Source organism: Necator americanus, chromosome V, assembly GCF_031761385.1.
Source record: "Necator americanus strain Aroian chromosome V, whole genome shotgun sequence".
In the NCBI taxonomy this organism is placed as follows: domain Eukaryota; kingdom Metazoa; phylum Nematoda; class Chromadorea; order Rhabditida; family Ancylostomatidae; genus Necator; species Necator americanus.
The window spans coordinates 1,404,289-1,423,909 of NC_087375.1; the positions used below are offsets into that span (position 1 = coordinate 1,404,289).

Here is a 19,621-nt window from a genome sequence, read left to right on the forward strand (position 1 = left end):
TACCAAAAACAACTAAAGAAAAAACGAACTGAATGCTGCCACTGAGGACGACACGACTCCATCGCTGGGCGGGCGGGGTATTGATCACAACCGTATTGACAGAGATCAAAAATACACTTTGATCTCATCTCATCACAGAAACATCAAGAACCTTCCTCAGATCCTTGTGTCAAGCAAAACACATAAGTGAATAGTACTATTACTGGATGTCTTTTTAAAATCTCCCCTAAACACCTGAGATTGAAGATTAAAAATTGGAGAATTAAAGGCATCACCCCACGAATCCGAGGTGGTGCGGATTTCAGCTGGAGAGTTCCTATACGGGTTCGTAGATTAAGGAGAAGAGTGTGATTCCGTCCATTTCATCCTGATTGCCGTAAAGAACGGCCCGAAAGATGGGTGGCGCGCTCCAATCGAACTCGCTGTAGAAAATAGCGCGCCGGAACGCTCGAAGTCGTATCTTTCGGACCGTTTTTTACGGCAATTAGGAAGAAATGGACGGAATCACCCTTCTCTCCATAATCTACGGCCCCGTATAGGCATAACCCACCTAAAACCCGCACCACCCCAGATTTGTGGAGTGATGCCTTCAAATTAAATACCCGAAGTGCCGTGTGGGCAACTTTTTTTTGTATTTATAAAGCTTAGACGTTTAAATTAATTGATTCTACTTGAATAAGGTGCTGAAGGGACCTTATTGATCCTCGACTGCTCGCTCGTGGAGGCGACGAGTGCGCCAGGATGGGGCGTTTTCGCGTACCTCGTAGTAACAAACCCCATTTCCCACGCCGTATCTTGAGACTCTTAGAGGAAATTGAGGGAGGCTACGCTCATATCCGTAATCTACACACCGGACTCTAAATTTTTCCACAGAGTTCCATAACTACGTCAGTTTCGTGATGCGCTGTCTTCAAACATGGTGTTCTAGTGGAAGTTGTCCTTTGTTGTCCATGATTTATCTGTCGAATTCAGATTCTTGAACGCCTACGCACAATCGAACCGAACATAAATATCCCGGACAGCAACAACTGGTTTCTTTTTTTTTTCTATTTTTGCTTTTTGCTCCAGAAAAAAAAACATTTGCGATGTGTATGGAATTTTGAGGTACACCATCCATTATGCAGCGGTTTGTGAAGGAACGGAACCACTGAAGCTTTTGTTGAAGAACGGCGCTTCGCCCGCTTCTCTCACGAAACAGCACGAAACGCCTCTTCACGTGGCTGCACGTGCTGGACGGAAGGAGAACGTAAAGGTCAGCGATTCTCCCCGTTCCAGGCGTTCTAGTAGGCGACGTCATCGCTTCAGATTCTTCTTGAAGCGTTAGTTAAACTTGAAGTTATCGACGGCGATGCGCCGAGTATAAAACCAGAAAAATCGCTGATTAACGCTCGAACAAGACGTGGTGATACAGCACTCTGTATAGCAGTAAGAAGTCAAAAGTTGGTTTTTATTTTTTTTTCATTTTTACATTCTTATATATTCATACGTTACATATATTGTTGTTCATTTTTGCATGTATATGCCCTTATTTTTATTTTCTTACATAAAAATTTAGTTTTTTCTCGATTTTTTTAGGTTGGAAGCTGTGAAAGTGCTTGTTGCACATAAAAATGTTCTCGTTGATCATCCAACTACGACGACACACAATAAAATGACTCCATTAATGGTGAGTCTCTTCTAATCATCTGTAGAATCCATTAAATCCATCATTACCCATTAGGATTCCCATGGTTATTCCGATGGAAAGTATCACGGAGTTGGTTTCGCCATAAGGAGAGACCGTTTTTATGCGCTATAAAAAAATAAAATTAAAATTAAAATGAAAAAGTCCGGTAGGGCCCACAATTTTTAATTATGTCCATGTTAATCTGGAAAATAGGAAGGAATAATCTCTGTTGAAAAATAATCCATGACACTTCTTTCCAAGCTCAAAAATACACATGAAAGAAAAAATATTAGCAAAATGTGTCATACCCATTAAAAAAAAAAAACAATTCCTCTTTCACTTCAAGAAAGTTCCACACTGATTTTCTAATCCTATGGATTCTTGTTTTTTCTGATCACTAAAGTAGAATTTCAAGTAGATAAAATGGAAGAAAATAGAAGAAAATAAGAAATAAATAAAATAAAAATAAATGGAATAAAATAAAAAATTTTCGACACTCTGCTTTCGGTATTTGATCGTGGTTTCTGATACTTGTTTTGTATATGAAGGGCATCGAATGAATGAGTCAGCAAAAGCCTTTGAAAAAACAAAGAGAAAACATAATGAAAAACAATATGAGGTTCCGAAAGACTTAATTAGCGATGGAAGAAGTCGGGAAACACTCCATCTTCCTTGAATCTTGGCATAATTACTGTAACTGTTCAGTTGTCGGTGTGGAGTAAGAACCTAGATCATTAACAGTCTTGATGTTAGCAGTCAGGATACCACGAATCTGAGGTGGTGCGGATTTCAGGTGGAGTATCCGTATACGGTGCCGTAGATTATGGAGACTGGGGTAGTTCCGCTCATCTCTCCCTGAATCACTGCAAACAGCCGCCTCCAGAATGCTGTTTTGTTCGACGCCTTCTATTGCAACGCTCCGCCCCTTGCGCCGCCTCCGCCCTGTGATTCGTCGAAAATCAATTCGAACTGCCCCCATAGGCAGTGCTGGACGCTACGTCTGCAAGGGTGGCGCGGTGCAATAGGAGGCATCGTACAAAACAGCATTCAGTGGTCTGCTGCTTGCAGTGATTCAGGGAGGGATGAGCGGAACCACACCGGTCTCCATAATCTACGACCCCGTATACGGATACTCCACCTGAAATCGGTACCACCCCAGATTCATGGTGTGCTGCCTTTAACAATCTTGGCTCTTGCTTTTCACATAAACAACTGAATATTCATCCTTGTTTTAGATTGCATGCAGTATCGGGAACTTGGCGATCGCTGAATGTTTGATCGAAAACGGTGCAATCATTATGGCTAGGGATCACAAGAAACGTACCGCTCTTTCCTATGCTTGTATAAACGGACAAGAACATTGTGCAGCGTTGCTCCTGGCGAAAGGAGCTGATTTTCTTAAGGTATTAGCTCCTATTTGACAATGAAATAAAATGCGTCTTAGTATTGAAAATTTTTGAAGAATTTCTGAATTTCTGAAGGGCGACTCGTCCGGTAACACACCAGCACATTACGCAGCTGCTTACGGATGGTTGGAATGTTTGAAATTGTTGGCCGGTGTGGATACAAGTTGTTTGAAGCAGGAAAATGACTGGAAACTTACACCGCTTTCTATCGCATACCTTAAAGGTACGCTTTAAATTAATGTTTTAAGGTAGCCGTGTTTTTAAGGTAACTTCATCGCACTAACGCTACTTTGACCATTTTATTACAGGTCATTATGGAATTGTTCGATGGTTATTGGAGGAAAAATCCGAATACGTCGATATTAATGGTAAAGATATGGAAGGTGTTACGTTGCTGTCGTCACTGCTACGATACGCTGACGAGAGTACACATAGCGAACTGGCTGAACAAATACAGTACTTAGTGTCACGGTAATTCTCTTCGCTAATTAATTAGCAATTAGCGGCGCAACTCTAACAACTGGTGGTCCGCTAACATCACGATTTTGTGGCTATCAAGGCTCTGAAGAAGGCGCGGACGCCGAAACGTTAGCCAGAATAAAGATAAATAAAAATCTTGGTTCTGCTTTAAAAAATATAAATTAAATTTACCATCATCCTGCTCCTGGCTCCTACAGTCATTTCATTTATCGTCCACAGGAAAAAAAAGGGAATTGGTCTACACATTACTCTTAGTTCCTTGATTTCTGATGATCGACTTGCTGCCAGCAGAACCATGCCATCAACAGAATTCATGCTGAAGTTTCACCAACAAGGGAGATTTCCTGTGGGAAAAAAGTTACAAGAAATAGTATCATATAAGAGAATTTGTAGTTATCATTACCCCGTTATGAAGTAGTGGAGAGGAATTAGAATTGAAGGTCGAACGTTCCGTGATAAAGACAGTATGTCATGATTTTGACGTGGTGCGGGACCCAAGCGGAATGTGTACACAGAGGACACAGTTCTAATGTACCTCGTAGGAGCTGGAGCGGTTCCCACGGCGCTTTTAGAACACCACGAATCTGGAGTGGTGCGGATTTCCGTTGGAGTGTTCGTATACGGAGCCGTAGATTATTGAGAGAAGGGTGATTCCGTCCATTTCTTCGAAATTCCCGTAGAAAACGGCCCGGAAGATTCGGCTTCGAGCGTTCCGGCGCACTATTTCCCAGAAGGAGTTCGATTGGAGCGCGCCAGCCTTGTGCACGCGTGCATCTTCCAGGCCGTTTTCTACGGCAATTAGGAAGAAATGGAGGAGATTACCCAGATTCGTGGTATGCTGCCTTTAAGTCGATTAGGGTATGATGACTGGAACCCAAATAATGATGATATTGGAGAGAGAGATCCAGTAGGAAAACAGAGAATCCAGCGTTTGCAAGAAAAAAACGGAAAAAACACATGAAAAAAAGTAGAAAAACATATGAAATATGGTTTAACTCACCTTTATTCGCGTTCCAGAAATTCGTCATATTTTTGCTGCATTCGCTCCTAAAATTTCAGGCCCTCTAATCTTGAATAAATCAGCTTACTATAACTCCATTTAATAGCGCCTCATGTTCATTTTACCTCCATTTTTTCAAAAACCCCGATATTTTACAGAGGTGCTGATTGTTCTGTGGCGGACAGTATGGGGAATGCTATTATGCATGTTTTTGCTGGGATAAATATTCGAATACGCGATGCCGCAGACAATGCGCATGAAGGAATGACAGAGAAGGATTATCGAACTTGCTTCGAGGAAATAATGAAGCATGGAGGAGCTGTTGAGGTCAAAAATGACACAGGTGATGGTTTTTTTCTTCGTTCCATTCTATCGGATTCAAACCCTTCATAACTGACGCCTCTTATGTTTAGAAGATTTATTAATCACTTATTAAAATTTTTGCTTATTCCAGGTGAAACTCCTTTACATATTGCTCTGGAATCCGCAAATTTACTTCTATTCAAATGGATGCTCGAACATGTTGGGGACATTAGAAAAACGCTGTCATGTCAGTGGTTAGTTTGATTTTTATTCATATCATCCCAGAATTTCAATGGATTTCCCAATTAGTTTCTTTCCACTCTTATTTGCGACTCCTTTTTTATCCACCAAAAGATTATTGATTTTTATTGTGTTGTACATTACTTATTTACTTATTTGTTTATTTATTATATTGGTGTCAACAATGTGTTCATTAAAAATACTCAATAAACCTTCCTCATCGATCAGTATTTGGTTGATTCCTTCGATCCAGAATCCAGAAAACTGTAAACTGAACGTTGACTACTTTGAAATGGAGTTTATAGGGCAATGCAGTAATTTTTTCTTTCATTTTTCCGATTTTCCGTGAGATTTCTTATCGAATTCTCATTACTTATATATTGATTTATTACTTAAATCTAATATAAAATACAATAACGTAATATAAATAAATAACAATATAATATTGATACAATAAAATCCCATAAATATAATAATATAATATAAATATAAATAAATAAAAATGAAAATAATATAATATAAATAATATAATATAAATAAAACCTAATAGGATATATTGTGTAATTATTTGCATATTCTTTGTGAGCTTCCCCTATATTATTTTTTATTTATTTACTGTATTATTATTTTATTAAATTGCATATTGACCTGATTACACGTCTTTTTACATTTACTGCATTAAATCATGAACATTTCGATTCCTATCGAAGTGAAAAATGTGTTTTGCCCTTCCACGAACTTCCTGACTCGATAATAAACTCTTTGTTTGACGGATATGACCTAGGTCTCCTGACGCGAACCTCCTCCATGTTCTTCTTGGGCTTCCGATGAAGGTTTGGTCAACGAATCGGCTTTGGCGTGAACAATCACCACCACCGCTACAACTTTACGATGTTTCATCGATTATAAATGATATTTTATTGGTTCGTTCAGTTATTTCTTCCCCGATTCGTGGTTTCTGTTTATCGTAAATTTCTTCTTTTTCTCATTTGAAAAGTGATTCAAAAAAAGAGCATTTCACCAGAAAAAATTTCATTTCACCACCAAAAAACGAGAAAAAAACCCAACAAAAAAGAGAAAAAAAAACACAACAAAAAAAAACAAAAAGGCTAAGGATTTCACCATTCCAGAAACACTGCAACGGTGAGCTGGACTCATGGTTTTGTCAGGCGAACGCGAACGGTCTGCAACCGGTCCTTCATGCCGCTCAGTCGTATGCCCATCTAAGTAAACCGTTCAATTGTCAACCCGGTGACGTCCAGGTACGTCATGAGTTTTTTCATTAACGATTTTTTTATATTTTATTTATTTTATTTATTTTTTTATTATTTATTATTATTCACTTACTTTATTTATCTATTATTTTTTTTTATTTACTTTTTATATATGTTTTTAGTAGCAATAGTTTCCAGGTCGACGTTTTATTTTCTTAATTTTTTTATGATTTTTAAACTTTTTATTTTTTTATTATTTTTGATTTTTTATGATCTTTAAAATATATCTTTTTAGTAGCAATATTTTCCATGTATTTATTGTTTTTTAATTTTTTTTGATAGATTTTTAATCGGATTTTTCAATGGCTTGCGCTTTTTTCCAGGTATTCATCGACTACGTGGTGAATCTTCTTGTGTGGGCATGTCAGCTATGTCCTGATTCCCTTACAATGATCTCATTACCAAAGAAAAGCTCCACTGGCTCCCCAGAACCTTATCGTGCTACCAGTTTGATCTACTTAACCTTGCGGAATTCATTGGAAAATGGTAGTTTACAATTACTACGACAAATAATGCAACTTGCCGTTGATGAGAAGAAATTGAGGTAATGAATTTTCCCCATCCAATGAGAAAATCTTTATGAAATTTGAATCTTCATGAAATTTCTTTTGGAACATATTTTGGAGAATTTTTTCGCTAAAATAAAATAAATAAGATTTAAAAACTATTAAATAAATATAATGAATATAATATAGCATATATTATATAAAAAAATAAAATTTAGGGATGTACTAAATCTGGAGGATCCAGACGGTTACGGACTCGTGATATCAGCACTAAAAGCGAACCCAGCTGCTGCATGTCTGATACTTCGAACGGCAAAAGATCATAACTGTACAGACGGTGTTCATAACTTTGTCCTCGCTCATGAGCCTAAGCTTAGGAATGAGGAAAGTGAGTGTTTCTCCTTATTTTAAACATTACTAGTTAAATTTGTATCTAAAAGACGTAAATACGTGGAAATATTTGGGTCTACATGGTTCCTTACCATATAGTTAATTCATCCATGCTGTCAAATAATGAACCATCGATGGTAGGGCCACGTGCTGTGCCATCCTACCTTAAACCGGAAATTGTTTCTTCCTTATTTTCTGTTTCTTTTCATCATCCTTCTTCTTCTCTTTGTTTTCCTTCCTTTTTTTTTTGCTTTTTAATTCCTCGGAGACTAACAGGAGACCATTTTGTTTTGCGAGAATTTGTGGAAAAATATATACTTGAGGGAGAGTTTGGGATTCTCCCTAGAATTCCACTCGTTAGGTGAACCTCAGTCGGTAGTTATTATGATTGTATCCCAATTTAGTTAAAATTGTATAAACTTCCAATGCCAATTTTTTTTGCAAAGGTCTTTTTAAGTTATATACCTATGTTTGCAAGTAAGATGGTCCGTACACTGTAACCTGTACATATATAGAATTTAGAAAAAAGAAAAAAAAAGGAAAAGAAAAGAAAAAAATGGAGAAAAATAGGTAAAAGTAGAAAATAAAACACAAAAAGTGCGAACGCAAAATGAAAAACAACTATGTACATTAATACTGGAAGTTAATATCTTTTTTTTTGCATTTTCATGTTATTTTTATGTTTACGCATCACCAGAAAGTTACATTGCGTATGTATTCTTGCAATTTAAGGAACATTCTTTTTTAGAAAAACTTCTCAACAAATCGCTGGCAATGTTTATCGTAGAAATGAAAAGGTTCGAGATGATGAATGAATTGCAGCTTTCACAAAAGGAATGGGCACATTGTGATGCAAGTGAGTAAAATTTCCATTACGTTTGTTTTGTTCCAGATGAAATTTTATTTATTTATTTATTTATTCTCATGCAGCAATATTGCACCAAAAAAATGATTTTTAAAAAGGAGCACACTTTATCTGAGTCAGAGAATCGTACGAACCAAAAAAAAAATCCACAAAATTCACTAAAACCGGAACCCAAATATTGTCAGAGAAAACTGGCACTATCACTGCTTCTGTCGAGATCCAAGCTGAAGGGAGAATGAGAACTGAAAAGAATAGAAGGCTCTCCTATAACGTTTTTTCTCTGTTATTCTCTCTCTGACGAAACAACGATTGCTAATTCATTTTATGGAAGAAAAATATGTTTTTTTTCAAAATTCATTTTTTTTCTCAATTTATAGACGGCGACAATTTGTGGCATTACGTTGCCAGAACTCAAGATCTTCGAGCTATCGAACTGTTTCGTTTTCTCGAATCTAAAGGAGTTCCGATTAAGGTGGGTGTGTGTGTTTTTTCCTGAGATACATTCACTATTTTCTTCGTGTTTCTTTTTTCTTTAGATATGATTATTTTTCTGCTGAAATTCTTTGGGATTTTAGCCGAACAAGCAGGATTCCACTCCTCTTCATGAGGCTGTTCAAACATGTGATTGTTCGGCGAATTCGGTGCTGGAGCCAATCGAATGGTTGGCGTCGAACAGTGCTCATGTGGCACGTGATACGGTAGGACTTAGTTTTAGTGTTTTTGTGTAACCGTAAGGGTTTACTACTTTTTTTAATTCTAACTAAATGCGCAAGCATTGGTCCCAGCAATTCCTGAGCGGTCCCATTAGGTCATTGACGAGAATAGGGATCATATGGAACGTTTACGAAATTTAATTGATTCTGCTTCCTCCATTAAAAAGATATTTTGAGAAAAAAAAACTAAACTTAAACTTGCTCCTAAACAGGAGCGAGCGGTCTAATTAAATAATTACGCCTCAGGCCTCAGGAAAACATTCTCGTTAAATTAAGGATTTTTTAAATTTCTACCGCTGGTCCTGTTTTTTTTTTCCTCTTTCACATCTTCCAGAAATTTTAATTAAAGCTGCGATCCGTCTGCCACAACAATTTACGTACAATTATTCCCCGTTCTCTTGATACAGTTCTTTCGATTTATATCATGTTGATATATTTTTTATAGAAAAAAATGAAACAAAATAATCCGTCCGTTCCTTTAAACATTTTTTGCACATAGTATATGTCGTACATAATTTCATATATAATACAATTTATAATACTTCGTAATTATATATATATATATATATATTATAAAAATATTTATTTATCTATCCTGTTTGTATACATACCTAATAGAAAGAAAAATTAAACTAAATAATTCGTCCGTTACTTTAAAAAAAAATTCGTATATAATATAATTTATAATATTTCGTAAATATATATATATATTGTAGAAAAAAATGAAACGAAATAATCTGTTCGTCCCTTCAAATATTTTTCGTTCATTTCTGTATGCGTTTACAGTTCGGACGAACACCGCTTCATTATGCATTCGCTTCTCGTGAACAGTTACTCAAAGGAGCTTTTGCTGACGCGCTTCGTGATCCGATAGCTGTTGTCTCGATCCTTGCCAGGAACATGACCAAGCAACAGGTAGCTGACCCTCTTTCCGCTGATGCCCCTCCTTAATACCTGATTAATTCAGCTTGATCTGGCTGACTGCGATGGAAATACGGTACTTCACCTCGCAGCTTTCAAGAACGCGAATATTTGTGCTGTGACACTCATTAGGAAAGGAGCAAGTGTGACGATAAAGAACAAGGTCTTGGAAATCCTTTTTCCAGAAAACTCAGCTAGCTAAGATTTCTGATTTAAGGATGGAAACACACCCTTAGCAGTGGCAGTTCTTCACGGAAGACAGGCCGTTGCGCTCACACTGATTCAAGCAGAAAGCAATGTGACGGAACAGGTAAGCCACTTCTGGATCTCTTTTGGTCTACGGTCTCTTCCATTCGTTTCCCTCCGAAAACTATACTCAAACATCGTTCCAGGTATTCCCACCAAAATCAGCTCAGCTTGAGGTTGAATTGTGGAAGTGGGCAGGAGCGAAAGAGCAGAAGGATGAAGTTAAAGTGTCTACCATTCCCGCACAAATCATTGCGAAAGGCGGTGGATGGGAAGCTATGGTTTATGTGCTTATGGATGCGCTTGGAACGGTTAGTCACACATCGCACACGTTCCTGCTTTTAAGGCGTTTTCTGCAGGCCTCCTCTCACAAAAGAATTACGAATTAATTGACGACAGCGCGATTTTTTGCGTATCGGTCGCGTGGGACACGCCGATCGACTTTATGAGCTACATTAGCATTATGTTCGAGGGTAAACCTATTATGCACAAAAAGAAACCTTCTGATGCGTGATATAAACAAACAAAACTACATACGAACGAGGAACAGTTCAAAAGTACTGTATTTTGTCTTCCAGAATCTTACATCATTGGTACAAATGATTGATGCATCACTGAAAGAATGTCAATACAACTTGGCGAATCAACTCACAAAATCACTGCAAGCAAGGCTGCTGGGCAAAAAATTACCGAAGAGCGAATACGATCTTTTGTTGACGTTTGCTCAACATTTTCGAGGTTTGTGTTTTGCGTACGGGACCTGTGGAGTCCTCACTAACGATCCCTCCCACTGATTTGCACTTCAGGTGATCTTGCTGAGGATGGTGTGGAGTATGCCGTGCTGAGTCGACTCTACGCCCTAGGCAGCGAAGTGATAACGGACGGCGTTAGTCGGCCGCTGGAGGCAGTTGTTCTCAACGGAAAATGGCCACTATACCTACATTTTAAGGTGAACCAGTAAAAAAACTGTTTCTCCTCATCTTTTAAGCATTTTTTGTTTATTTCATTACTATTTTTTTTAATTCATATCTTATCTGTCGATATTAAGGCTCGAGCCGGAAAAGCGTGGACGGGTCTGCGACCATCACAACCCACAATGGGCCCGCTTCGGAATGCTGTACTCCGTGCCTCTAAAGGGAGGGATGATTTCGCTGATGGGGTAATACGAGAGCTTGCTGCTTTACCGCATTTCAGGTAGGAGAGAAATTGAAATTGAAGAGAATCCCTTTTGTTTTTTTTTTTTTTGGCAGGAACCGAAATTGATTTTTTCTTGAATTTTTGAATTTCAAAGTCGAATTCTTAGTTCTTTTTTAATTTTTCTTTTACTTTTCAGCGTTTTCGCCCATCACGAGAAAATGTCAACATTTTACTTTTTGTTCTCATGTTATTTTCCTGGCTAAATTATGTAAATACAAACGTATTATAACGTGATAAAATAAATAAAATAATAACAATAATAATTAAATATTTAATAACATATTAAATAACATATTAAATATCAAATAAATAACAACATCAAATAAATAACTTATTAAATTTTTAATAACAATAATAGTTTAATATTTAATAACGTATATAAACGTTATGTAAACGTAAATGTAACTTAACGTAATTGTGCAAATGCGAGAAAAATAGAGAACTACTTTGATTTTTCCTACAAAACAAGTCTTCAGATGATATTTTGCCTAACTTTTTCAGTATCAACGAGCCTCTTTCTCTTCCGTTGCCTCCGGAACTCAAAGAAGCATCGCTGGGACTTCTATCTCCAATCGCATGGGCTTGCACGCTTGAAGAACCGCATCTCACGCTTCAACTGAGAGCAGCTGGTGCTGATGTGAACGCAACTGATCCGGAAGGTCGAACACCGCTAATGATAGCTGTCCTGGCAAATAGGCTGGAAGCAGTTCAAGTGAGTTCTTCTTTTTTTGAAGAAACTACGGTCGACGTAAAAGTTTTTAAAAAAAAACTGCTAGTTGATAAATTATCTCTCACCTCGTTTATCTATCAAGTGGATATTCCTCGGTTTAAATTGTTTAGTGGAATGCACATCGGAAAATAAGTTACAATTTTCCTTTGAACTGCTTCGGTTTGTTGTAAAAGTTATTTGTGTCAAAAGGGACCCATTACGTGCTCGGTTCCCTCCAGAAGACCGGACGGTACAGGATCTTCGACCACTTTTGCACTTATCTTTATCTGATCCCTACTTTTACAGGCTCTATGCGGTGATGGATCTCTACAAACGAAAGAAGCGGCTCCAAAAAAGACTGCGAAGCAGAATTCCACACGATTAGTGTTCAGTTCCCTGTTGGGCAAGGGAAGAAAAAGAAAAGCCTCCGAGAGTGAAAACGATGAACGTGCGGAGAGTGAGGATGGGTCGGAAGGTGGCGCTGAAAGTAATCGTTCTGTTGGCGACGCGGACGCAGATGAAGAACAGGACGGTAATGAACAAGAGAGACGTACACCACCACCGAAGAAGACAAAAATCTACAATAAGAAGGTATTTCGAGAATTTCGATGGCGTTTGTTCCACATTTACGTTAAATTATTCCAATTATTTATCTAATTATTTCAATTGTTGATTTAATTATTAGTATTTTTACCATTAATTTTGCGCTGTGCTCCCGTTTTTAATCGATTTGCTCGAGAGGGCACTAGTGATATTTCCATTTAATTTCCATATTATTAATTATTGATACTTTATTACATATGATTCCCATATTTTTATATGATTTTAATCCGTAATTATTCTTAATTAATTCTTTATTTATTATTCTTCTACATTTTATTGTACTAATTATCAATTATTTTATTTAAATCGTTGACATCTTTATGTTTCTTCAACCGTGAACACCGCACTGAGCACCGTATAATCATTCAGAAACCGTAATCTACGGATTTTCGAGAATTTTTGCAGGTCCCATTACGCTGTCACGTTGTAAATAGTAGTCCTGTGCTTGTAATTGTATCAAATCAAACTTCATCCGCCAATTTCATTTTTTTCGACCAAACTTCTTTTTTCCAACGGAAACGACAATTTCTTTTATTTCACATCCTTGAAGTGTGTTGAATCCTATCAAAAATCGTTAAAAATGAGGAAACGAGTGTGAAAAATCATCTTTAGTGGGATATATGTTTATCTTCAAAAACTAGCTGATCGTTTTTATGGATTTTAAATGTATGGTGAAAACAAAAATAGAGCCTGAGGTTAAAAAAGGTGGATGGTTGGCACTCTTCCTCGACTATCCACTTTTAGATCAACCTCTCTTGAAGCTTTTGAAAAGGGGAGGAAGGCTAATGCAAGAATAAAATAATGTAGTAGTTTGTAATTATAATAAGAGTTGAATTTTTGAACAAAAAAAAGAAGTAACAATAGTAAAAATAGAAATAAAATACCAAGAAAATGATCCAAATAGGATAAGGTCTCTAAGGTGTCTTGTTTTAGTTGGACCTTATGGCATCGGACAAGAAAGGAAAAAATATACTTCATTACATGGTCGAGCCAATTCAATGGGAGAACACGGATCTCTTGGGTCAACTTCACAAGGAAGCACCAGCAAAAATTAAGCAGTTGTTACAAGAGAAGAACAAGGTTTCGAACAATTAATTCTAAATAAACAAAACTAAATAAATAAAGTTCTTTAGGAGTAGTAATTCTCGATTTCAGGACGGAAATACACCACTGGATATTGCTATGAAGACGAAACAACGGAAATTTGCCGCTGCTATACGATCAATCCTTGGTTCAGCAGCGAAAAAAGCAAAAATTTCCAATGGGTCAGTTATATCCACTATTTATCTGTTATCGACTGGGATTCCAATGTGATTTTTTAGGATTGGATCGGATCTTCCCGATGTTTCCGATCTCGCCTGCAGGTATAACGTTAATGAGGACTCTAAAATGTTTATCGAACAATGGCAAGTCGAAAACGAGATGGATAGTGAGCCTGAAACACCGAAACCATCAAGTTTGAGTGGTTATAGTGAAACAGCTGAGCTGGTTCGGTGTCCGGTTACTAATCAATTCATGGCGGTAAGTATTTTTCTTGTAATTACAATTGTAATTTTTTTTAATCATAATTATATAATAGACAGATCTCCCGCAGTGAGTTGGACTCGTTGAAAAAAAAAAACGCCGAGAAAACTATTACTTCTCCCTCTCTCTGCCCCTCCCCCTCCCTTCCCCTAAGTCCACTAGTAACTTCAATTTTCTCTCTTAAACGCGGTTTTGGAGAAACGTTCGATGTTGGGTTCCGGTGCAGGCATATTCAGTGAATATTCACCTGAATAAGCTGCTCAAGAGACCTCATTGATGTTCGACAGCTCGCTCGCGTTTGCGGCGCGTACGCGGGAACGGGGAAATTTTCACGTATTTCCTACGAATAAACCCCGTTCCTACGGGATTTTTCAGGATGATTAGGGAAAATTGAAACCACCATGATATACCCTTACGGGCAGGGTATCACTATTTTGACATGGTGCGGAACCCACAGCGAAGGCGTTGTGTTCGGGTATTGTATTGCAGAACTCAGCGTTGTTCTAATCATCTTTTTCTAATTGTCGCGTAAAAAAAACGGCGTGGGAATCGCTTTAGTACCTACAAGGTACATTAGAACGTTCCACTATGTACACGTTCCAATCCTCTCGGCAGCCTACTCATTGGTTTCACTTGAATAGGCTGGTGAGAAGATTTAATTGATCCTCGACCGCTCGCAATTGGATGCGGCGCGTGCACAAGGGTGCGACTGAAATCGTCGTAAAAAGCAGCTTTTTCGACGCCTTTTTTTACGATGATTAAGAAAAGATGAACGGAACCACAGTCGGTTCCGCAATCTACCACTCAAACTCTACGTTTTCGCTGAGATTTCTTGCTGCATTTATTCTACGCCCCAAACTCTGTAGTCGAGTCAAAACCACATGAATCACGAAATGTAGTTGTGGTGCATTTACGTACGCGGTCGAAACGGCGCGGTGCAGTTGGGACCGAGTTGGGACCGTCGCAAGGTGCAGCGATGGGTGGTGCCAGCAAGGGTTTCACCACTCGGCTAACCGCGACGCTCCACCGCACCGTTTCGAGGGAAGTCGCGTACGCAATTGCGTACGTGCTTCATGTCCTTCTGACCTTACCATATGTTCCCCCGCAGACCAGCATCGTTAGTTTCATGATACTTTACCTCTAATACTACTGAACCACTCCTTAGCGTCGTTAACCAAATCACCCATAGTCGACATTTTATCTCATTGGTTGGGGGATTATGATGCAATCTTCGATTGGGACCGAAATGAAACGAGTCTTCCAATCAATAGAGAAAAATCAATAGAATACGGCAAACGCGCTCTGGGATCATTTGGCGCTGTTTGCATTACTATAATACTTTTTTTAGATATTAGTGTGCAACTTTTCAAAATTTTAAACTAATTCCAACATTCCAGGGTGTGCTCAACAAAACCGATCTCAACTATGGTCGTTACGGTTTCCATAACTTCTATCGTATTGAGCTTATGAAGCGACGCGATACAGATCTATGGATTTTGTTCACGAATTGGGGTCGAATAGGACAAGGTGTTGGAGAATATCAAACAACACCATTCAGCAATATGGATACAGGTTCAAATTATTCTTTCAAGGATTTATTTGTTCCTCTACTATTATTTTTTCAGCTATGAAAGAATTCAAGACAGTTTGGCGATCGAAAACCGGTCAAGATTGGGGACCATTGGATAAATTTCAAATGTTGCCTAAAAAATACAGACTTGTCGAGGTTTCCCGCCTACTCCTTTTTATCGCATATCATATAATAGCCGGAAAATATGATATGATATCATTTCCATCTTTATAGACAACGAAAAGGATAAGTAATATGTCTGAAATTACTATTTCTTGTAAAGAACGTAAAGAAGAGGATATGATAAGGAGGACTATTCAAGACATAAGCAATCCAGAAAAATTGAAAGATTACGCTAAACAGGTCAGATTCGCTTGAAGCTATCAATGCTTCGGATATTTTCTTCTTTTTCCAGATATGTTGGAACATTAAATGTCCATTCGGTCATGTCACTGAAGCTGCTATTGAACGAGCACGTGCAGTACTCGATCAATGCGAGCAAAATGTTCAGGATCTCGAAAAAACACTTCAAAAAGAAGGTCATACCGATATGGACGTATTGAAAATATTTGAAAAGAGTGTAAGTTATGTTAGTTAGTTAGTTGTGGTCTAGTTCAGTTAGTTATGTTAGTTAGTTAGTCAAGTTTTTTTTTTCTTATATAGTTAGTTTTTTGTCAGTTAGTTAGTCAGGTTTTTGTGCAAGTCTGGTTGCATTTATAGTTCCTTGTCTGAATATTGATCTAAAAGTTGACACAAATTAAATAAGAAATCAGAAACACTATCTTGGAAGGAAAGAAATGCTCTTTCAAATAACGTGTTACGTACCGCTAAACTCTTTTTTCATTGTGCGAGTTAAAGTTTTAGAAAGAAATTCATAACTTATGCATCAACCTAATATTAATTGTATCATTTCTACTTACTTTGTGAGAACCAGAAGTTGGAAGAAGTTGCTCCATAGAATAATATTGCACCTTTTCTCTGATTGAGGGCTACTATACCCACAACTGTGTTGACTTATTTGATTGCGCATTGGTGTTCAAGTTTTTATATTCGATCGATTTAAAGATTGTCCCAGTTATTCTCTTTGATTTTCCTTTTACTTTACAATCTTATAAAACAACTAACTCTTCTAATGAACTCGTCTTTCAGTGTTTTTTTTTTGTTGCACTGGATGGCGCCAACATTACCTTTTATTTTTTCTTTCTTTTTTCTCACTTCTTTCTTGCTTTTTATTCATAAGTCGTAACATTCTGAGCTCATCTCACTCGTCCAATTTCTTGCTCCCACTTTGTGACACTGGCCCACCAATCCGACAATGTCAGAATTATCACTTTCTGGATGCGGCGCATAATTCGTTGTGCGACCCATCCGTGTGCAGAAAGTATTTTTATAGTCTAAACTAAATTCGTTATGTTACATCTATCAAAGCCTGATTTCGTAGTATTTCATCAATAACGTTGACATTATTTCAGCGAGAACTTTCTGGAGAGTTCTACCAGAATCTCCCCGTCGGCGACTTCGAATACGGTGCAGTAACAGTATTTGACAATGTGAGTACATTTCATTAACGTTCTCATCATAGCAACTTCAATCAACATGACCGTGATGTGTTTTTTTTTTGTTACGATTTTCCGTTTTTTTTCCCTGAGTTCTTTCCTTGACATTTTTTATTGCGTTCGAAAGTTCTGTGAACTTACCTGATTCGCTGTAGCACGTCACCGTCACTTTTACGTCAGTTCGTTTTTAATATTTCGGCGTTTTTAATATTATTTATTTTTTAATATTATAATAATTTAACCATATTTCGGCTTACTGAATTTCTCTTCAGATCGAAGAAATCAATAGAACTCGTGGTGCCTTGAACCAGTTGACGGAGGTCGAAGTCGCCACCCGGCTCCTTACCGCGTCGGCTCACCGTGCTGACATCGACCGTATAAGGTGGCGCTGAATTTTTGTTTGGCCATTACTTGTTTTACGGAGTTCCTTACTGATACCATGGATTTCAGCTACATTAGCGCTGCGCTAGAATGTCGTTTCACAGAAATGTCACCGTCAGATAATATGAGTCAGAAGATTTTACGATACATACATTCGACAGGTGGAGCTGGCGAAAAAATTAAGGTATCATGAGTTACTAGCACCAGCTGTTGTCATTTATTGACTATTTTCTAATTTTCAGGGCATTCTAGAAGTGTCTCCAAGGAAAGCGACTTTAAATTTCGAAAAATTCGTCGATGACGAGAATCAACGGTTTGTTTACTGTTTCCGTCAGCTGATTTGACTTATTTTACATAAAACGGATGATATCGGTCAGGTTCCTGTGGCATGGAACGAAGGCAGTAAACCTACTGAGCATACTAAAAGATGGATTTCTTGTTGATCCACGAAATACGTCGATCACTGGAAGATTATTCGGAGATGTGAGTCTGTTATTGTAAAAGATACATTATTACATTATTATACCAAAAGTGGAACATAATAAAACGTTACATTGTTCCCAAATCTGATTTTTCCCAGCGCTTTCTTACGACCTTCTTTATTTTGTGTTTCTGTCACCACTTTCAAGAAGAAGCACGTATTTTGAATTGACTACTTATGTTCTACTCTAAGCGAGAGTTTTCACCATAAAATTCTTGAATTTTCGTAAGAAGTGGAAAAATATAAAATTATGAAGGTGATTTGAAAGCAGAAATCCTGTAATTTTGTGATGGGGCATAAACGATCTTACTCAGCAGAAGCTTCGGTTCCTTCCTTCACTTACCATTTTGTCGTTGTGATAATTAGTGGGAACTTTTTACTTGGACCACGCAACTATAGTAGGGTCAAAACGACGTGAAGCACGTACGCGGCTTCTCTCGAAGCGCTTCGGTGGAGCGTAGTGAAACCCTTGCTGCCACCATCACCGCTGCAGTTTGCGACGGTCCCACCTCGGTTCCAACTGCTGCCTCCACCGTGAAGTTACGAGCGCGTACGCAAATGCACCGCAACTATACTCGCTCGTGATTCATGTCGTTTTGAACCGACTGTAATAATTCTTCAACTAATCTTAGCTCGTTTTGTGTGCTTCTGAGTTAGATGTCTAACTATATATCTGACTTAGGGTGTTTACCTTGCCGATGCATTTGAGAAAAGTACGCATTATTGTCAAACATCGGCTAAAAACTACAGATATATGATTCTGTGTCGGGTAGGTCCAATTTTTCTTCTTTTTTTTTCTTCGATGTTTTCTCGTACTTAAAATAATGTATGTAATAGGTGGCACTTGGCAAAAACTACGTCTTGAAATCATGGGATTATTCGTACAACGACCAGATGCCGGCCGGTTATGATTCGCTGCAAGTAATTGGTCAGAAGTATCCGAAGACGTCGATCACCATAAACGGTGGGTAGACGAAGGAGCTGATTCTGCTTTGTACATGTACGCAATTACGTATCGCCAACAATTCAGGTGTTGCGATGCCGTTATGCGACTTCGGCGATCATTCATCAAATCGCTATTCAGCGCTGGAATTCTCCGAATATATCGTTAGGGATAGCGCTCGTGTCCTACCACAGTATCTCGTGATTTTCCAATAATTCTTGGATTTTCTCATCAGTTGATACAGCGGAGAAGAAAATACTATCGATTTCGTTTTGGTCCTTGTTGGAAAGATCTCTTTTATTGAGAAGAGTTTCTAGTGTTATAAAAGTAGCACATTTTTTTTTCAAATAATCACCAACATTCAATCATTTCGTCTATGTGACCGGTGACAAATTGCACACTCAGGGAGTGCGCCTTTATTTCAGTTTTAGATTTAGACGAAGAGTCCCGGAAAATTTTTCAAAACCCTATTTTTTTTTAACCCATTGACCATCGCACGAATCGTTAACGGCCACGCATTTGTTCGCGTGTATATCTGTGACCTACCTTTAATCACGCTTTTTGCGATTATCTCTATTTATCGCTAGATTTCTAGTTTTTAAATTTTTTTAACTGTATTCGATAGTTGAGTTAATCTTAAACAGGAC

At 37.9% G+C, this 19,621-nt stretch overlaps 1 protein-coding gene across 2 annotated transcripts in view; it reads left to right on the forward strand.

Annotated features, from left to right (window-relative positions):
* Positions 1-19,189, forward strand: part of RB195_012642 (uncharacterized protein) — a gene marked incomplete at both ends in the record, with an annotated part of 29,618 nt that extends 10,429 nt beyond the window's left edge. For both annotated transcript variants that reach the window (XM_064202105.1, XM_064202104.1), the window contains 40 exons: positions 973-1,031; positions 1,105-1,252; positions 1,306-1,439; positions 1,576-1,666; positions 2,902-3,069; positions 3,148-3,295; positions 3,381-3,543; positions 4,711-4,895; positions 5,007-5,109; positions 5,880-6,018; positions 6,226-6,357; positions 6,693-6,913; positions 7,094-7,263; positions 8,014-8,121; positions 8,508-8,602; positions 8,706-8,828; positions 9,630-9,758; positions 9,811-9,927; positions 9,982-10,074; positions 10,157-10,321; positions 10,589-10,748; positions 10,817-10,959; positions 11,059-11,204; positions 11,709-11,919; positions 12,223-12,507; positions 13,453-13,599; positions 13,675-13,784; positions 13,842-14,040; positions 15,441-15,615; positions 15,669-15,769; positions 15,848-15,976; positions 16,029-16,193; positions 17,086-17,163; positions 17,442-17,551; positions 17,620-17,734; positions 17,793-17,863; positions 17,928-18,033; positions 18,714-18,800; positions 18,869-18,995; positions 19,062-19,189. In XM_064202105.1, the coding sequence (XP_064057985.1) occupies positions 973-1,031; positions 1,105-1,252; positions 1,306-1,439; positions 1,576-1,666; positions 2,902-3,069; positions 3,148-3,295; positions 3,381-3,543; positions 4,711-4,895; positions 5,007-5,109; positions 5,880-6,018; positions 6,226-6,357; positions 6,693-6,913; positions 7,094-7,263; positions 8,014-8,121; positions 8,508-8,602; positions 8,706-8,828; positions 9,630-9,758; positions 9,811-9,927; positions 9,982-10,074; positions 10,157-10,321; positions 10,589-10,748; positions 10,817-10,959; positions 11,059-11,204; positions 11,709-11,919; positions 12,223-12,507; positions 13,453-13,599; positions 13,675-13,784; positions 13,842-14,040; positions 15,441-15,615; positions 15,669-15,769; positions 15,848-15,976; positions 16,029-16,193; positions 17,086-17,163; positions 17,442-17,551; positions 17,620-17,734; positions 17,793-17,863; positions 17,928-18,033; positions 18,714-18,800; positions 18,869-18,995; positions 19,062-19,189 (5,484 nt within the window). The remainder of the gene's footprint in view (positions 1-972; positions 1,032-1,104; positions 1,253-1,305; positions 1,440-1,575; positions 1,667-2,901; positions 3,070-3,147; positions 3,296-3,380; positions 3,544-4,710; positions 4,896-5,006; positions 5,110-5,879; positions 6,019-6,225; positions 6,358-6,692; positions 6,914-7,093; positions 7,264-8,013; positions 8,122-8,507; positions 8,603-8,705; positions 8,829-9,629; positions 9,759-9,810; positions 9,928-9,981; positions 10,075-10,156; positions 10,322-10,588; positions 10,749-10,816; positions 10,960-11,058; positions 11,205-11,708; positions 11,920-12,222; positions 12,508-13,452; positions 13,600-13,674; positions 13,785-13,841; positions 14,041-15,440; positions 15,616-15,668; positions 15,770-15,847; positions 15,977-16,028; positions 16,194-17,085; positions 17,164-17,441; positions 17,552-17,619; positions 17,735-17,792; positions 17,864-17,927; positions 18,034-18,713; positions 18,801-18,868; positions 18,996-19,061) is intronic.
* Positions 19,190-19,621: the final 432 nt, after the last annotated feature.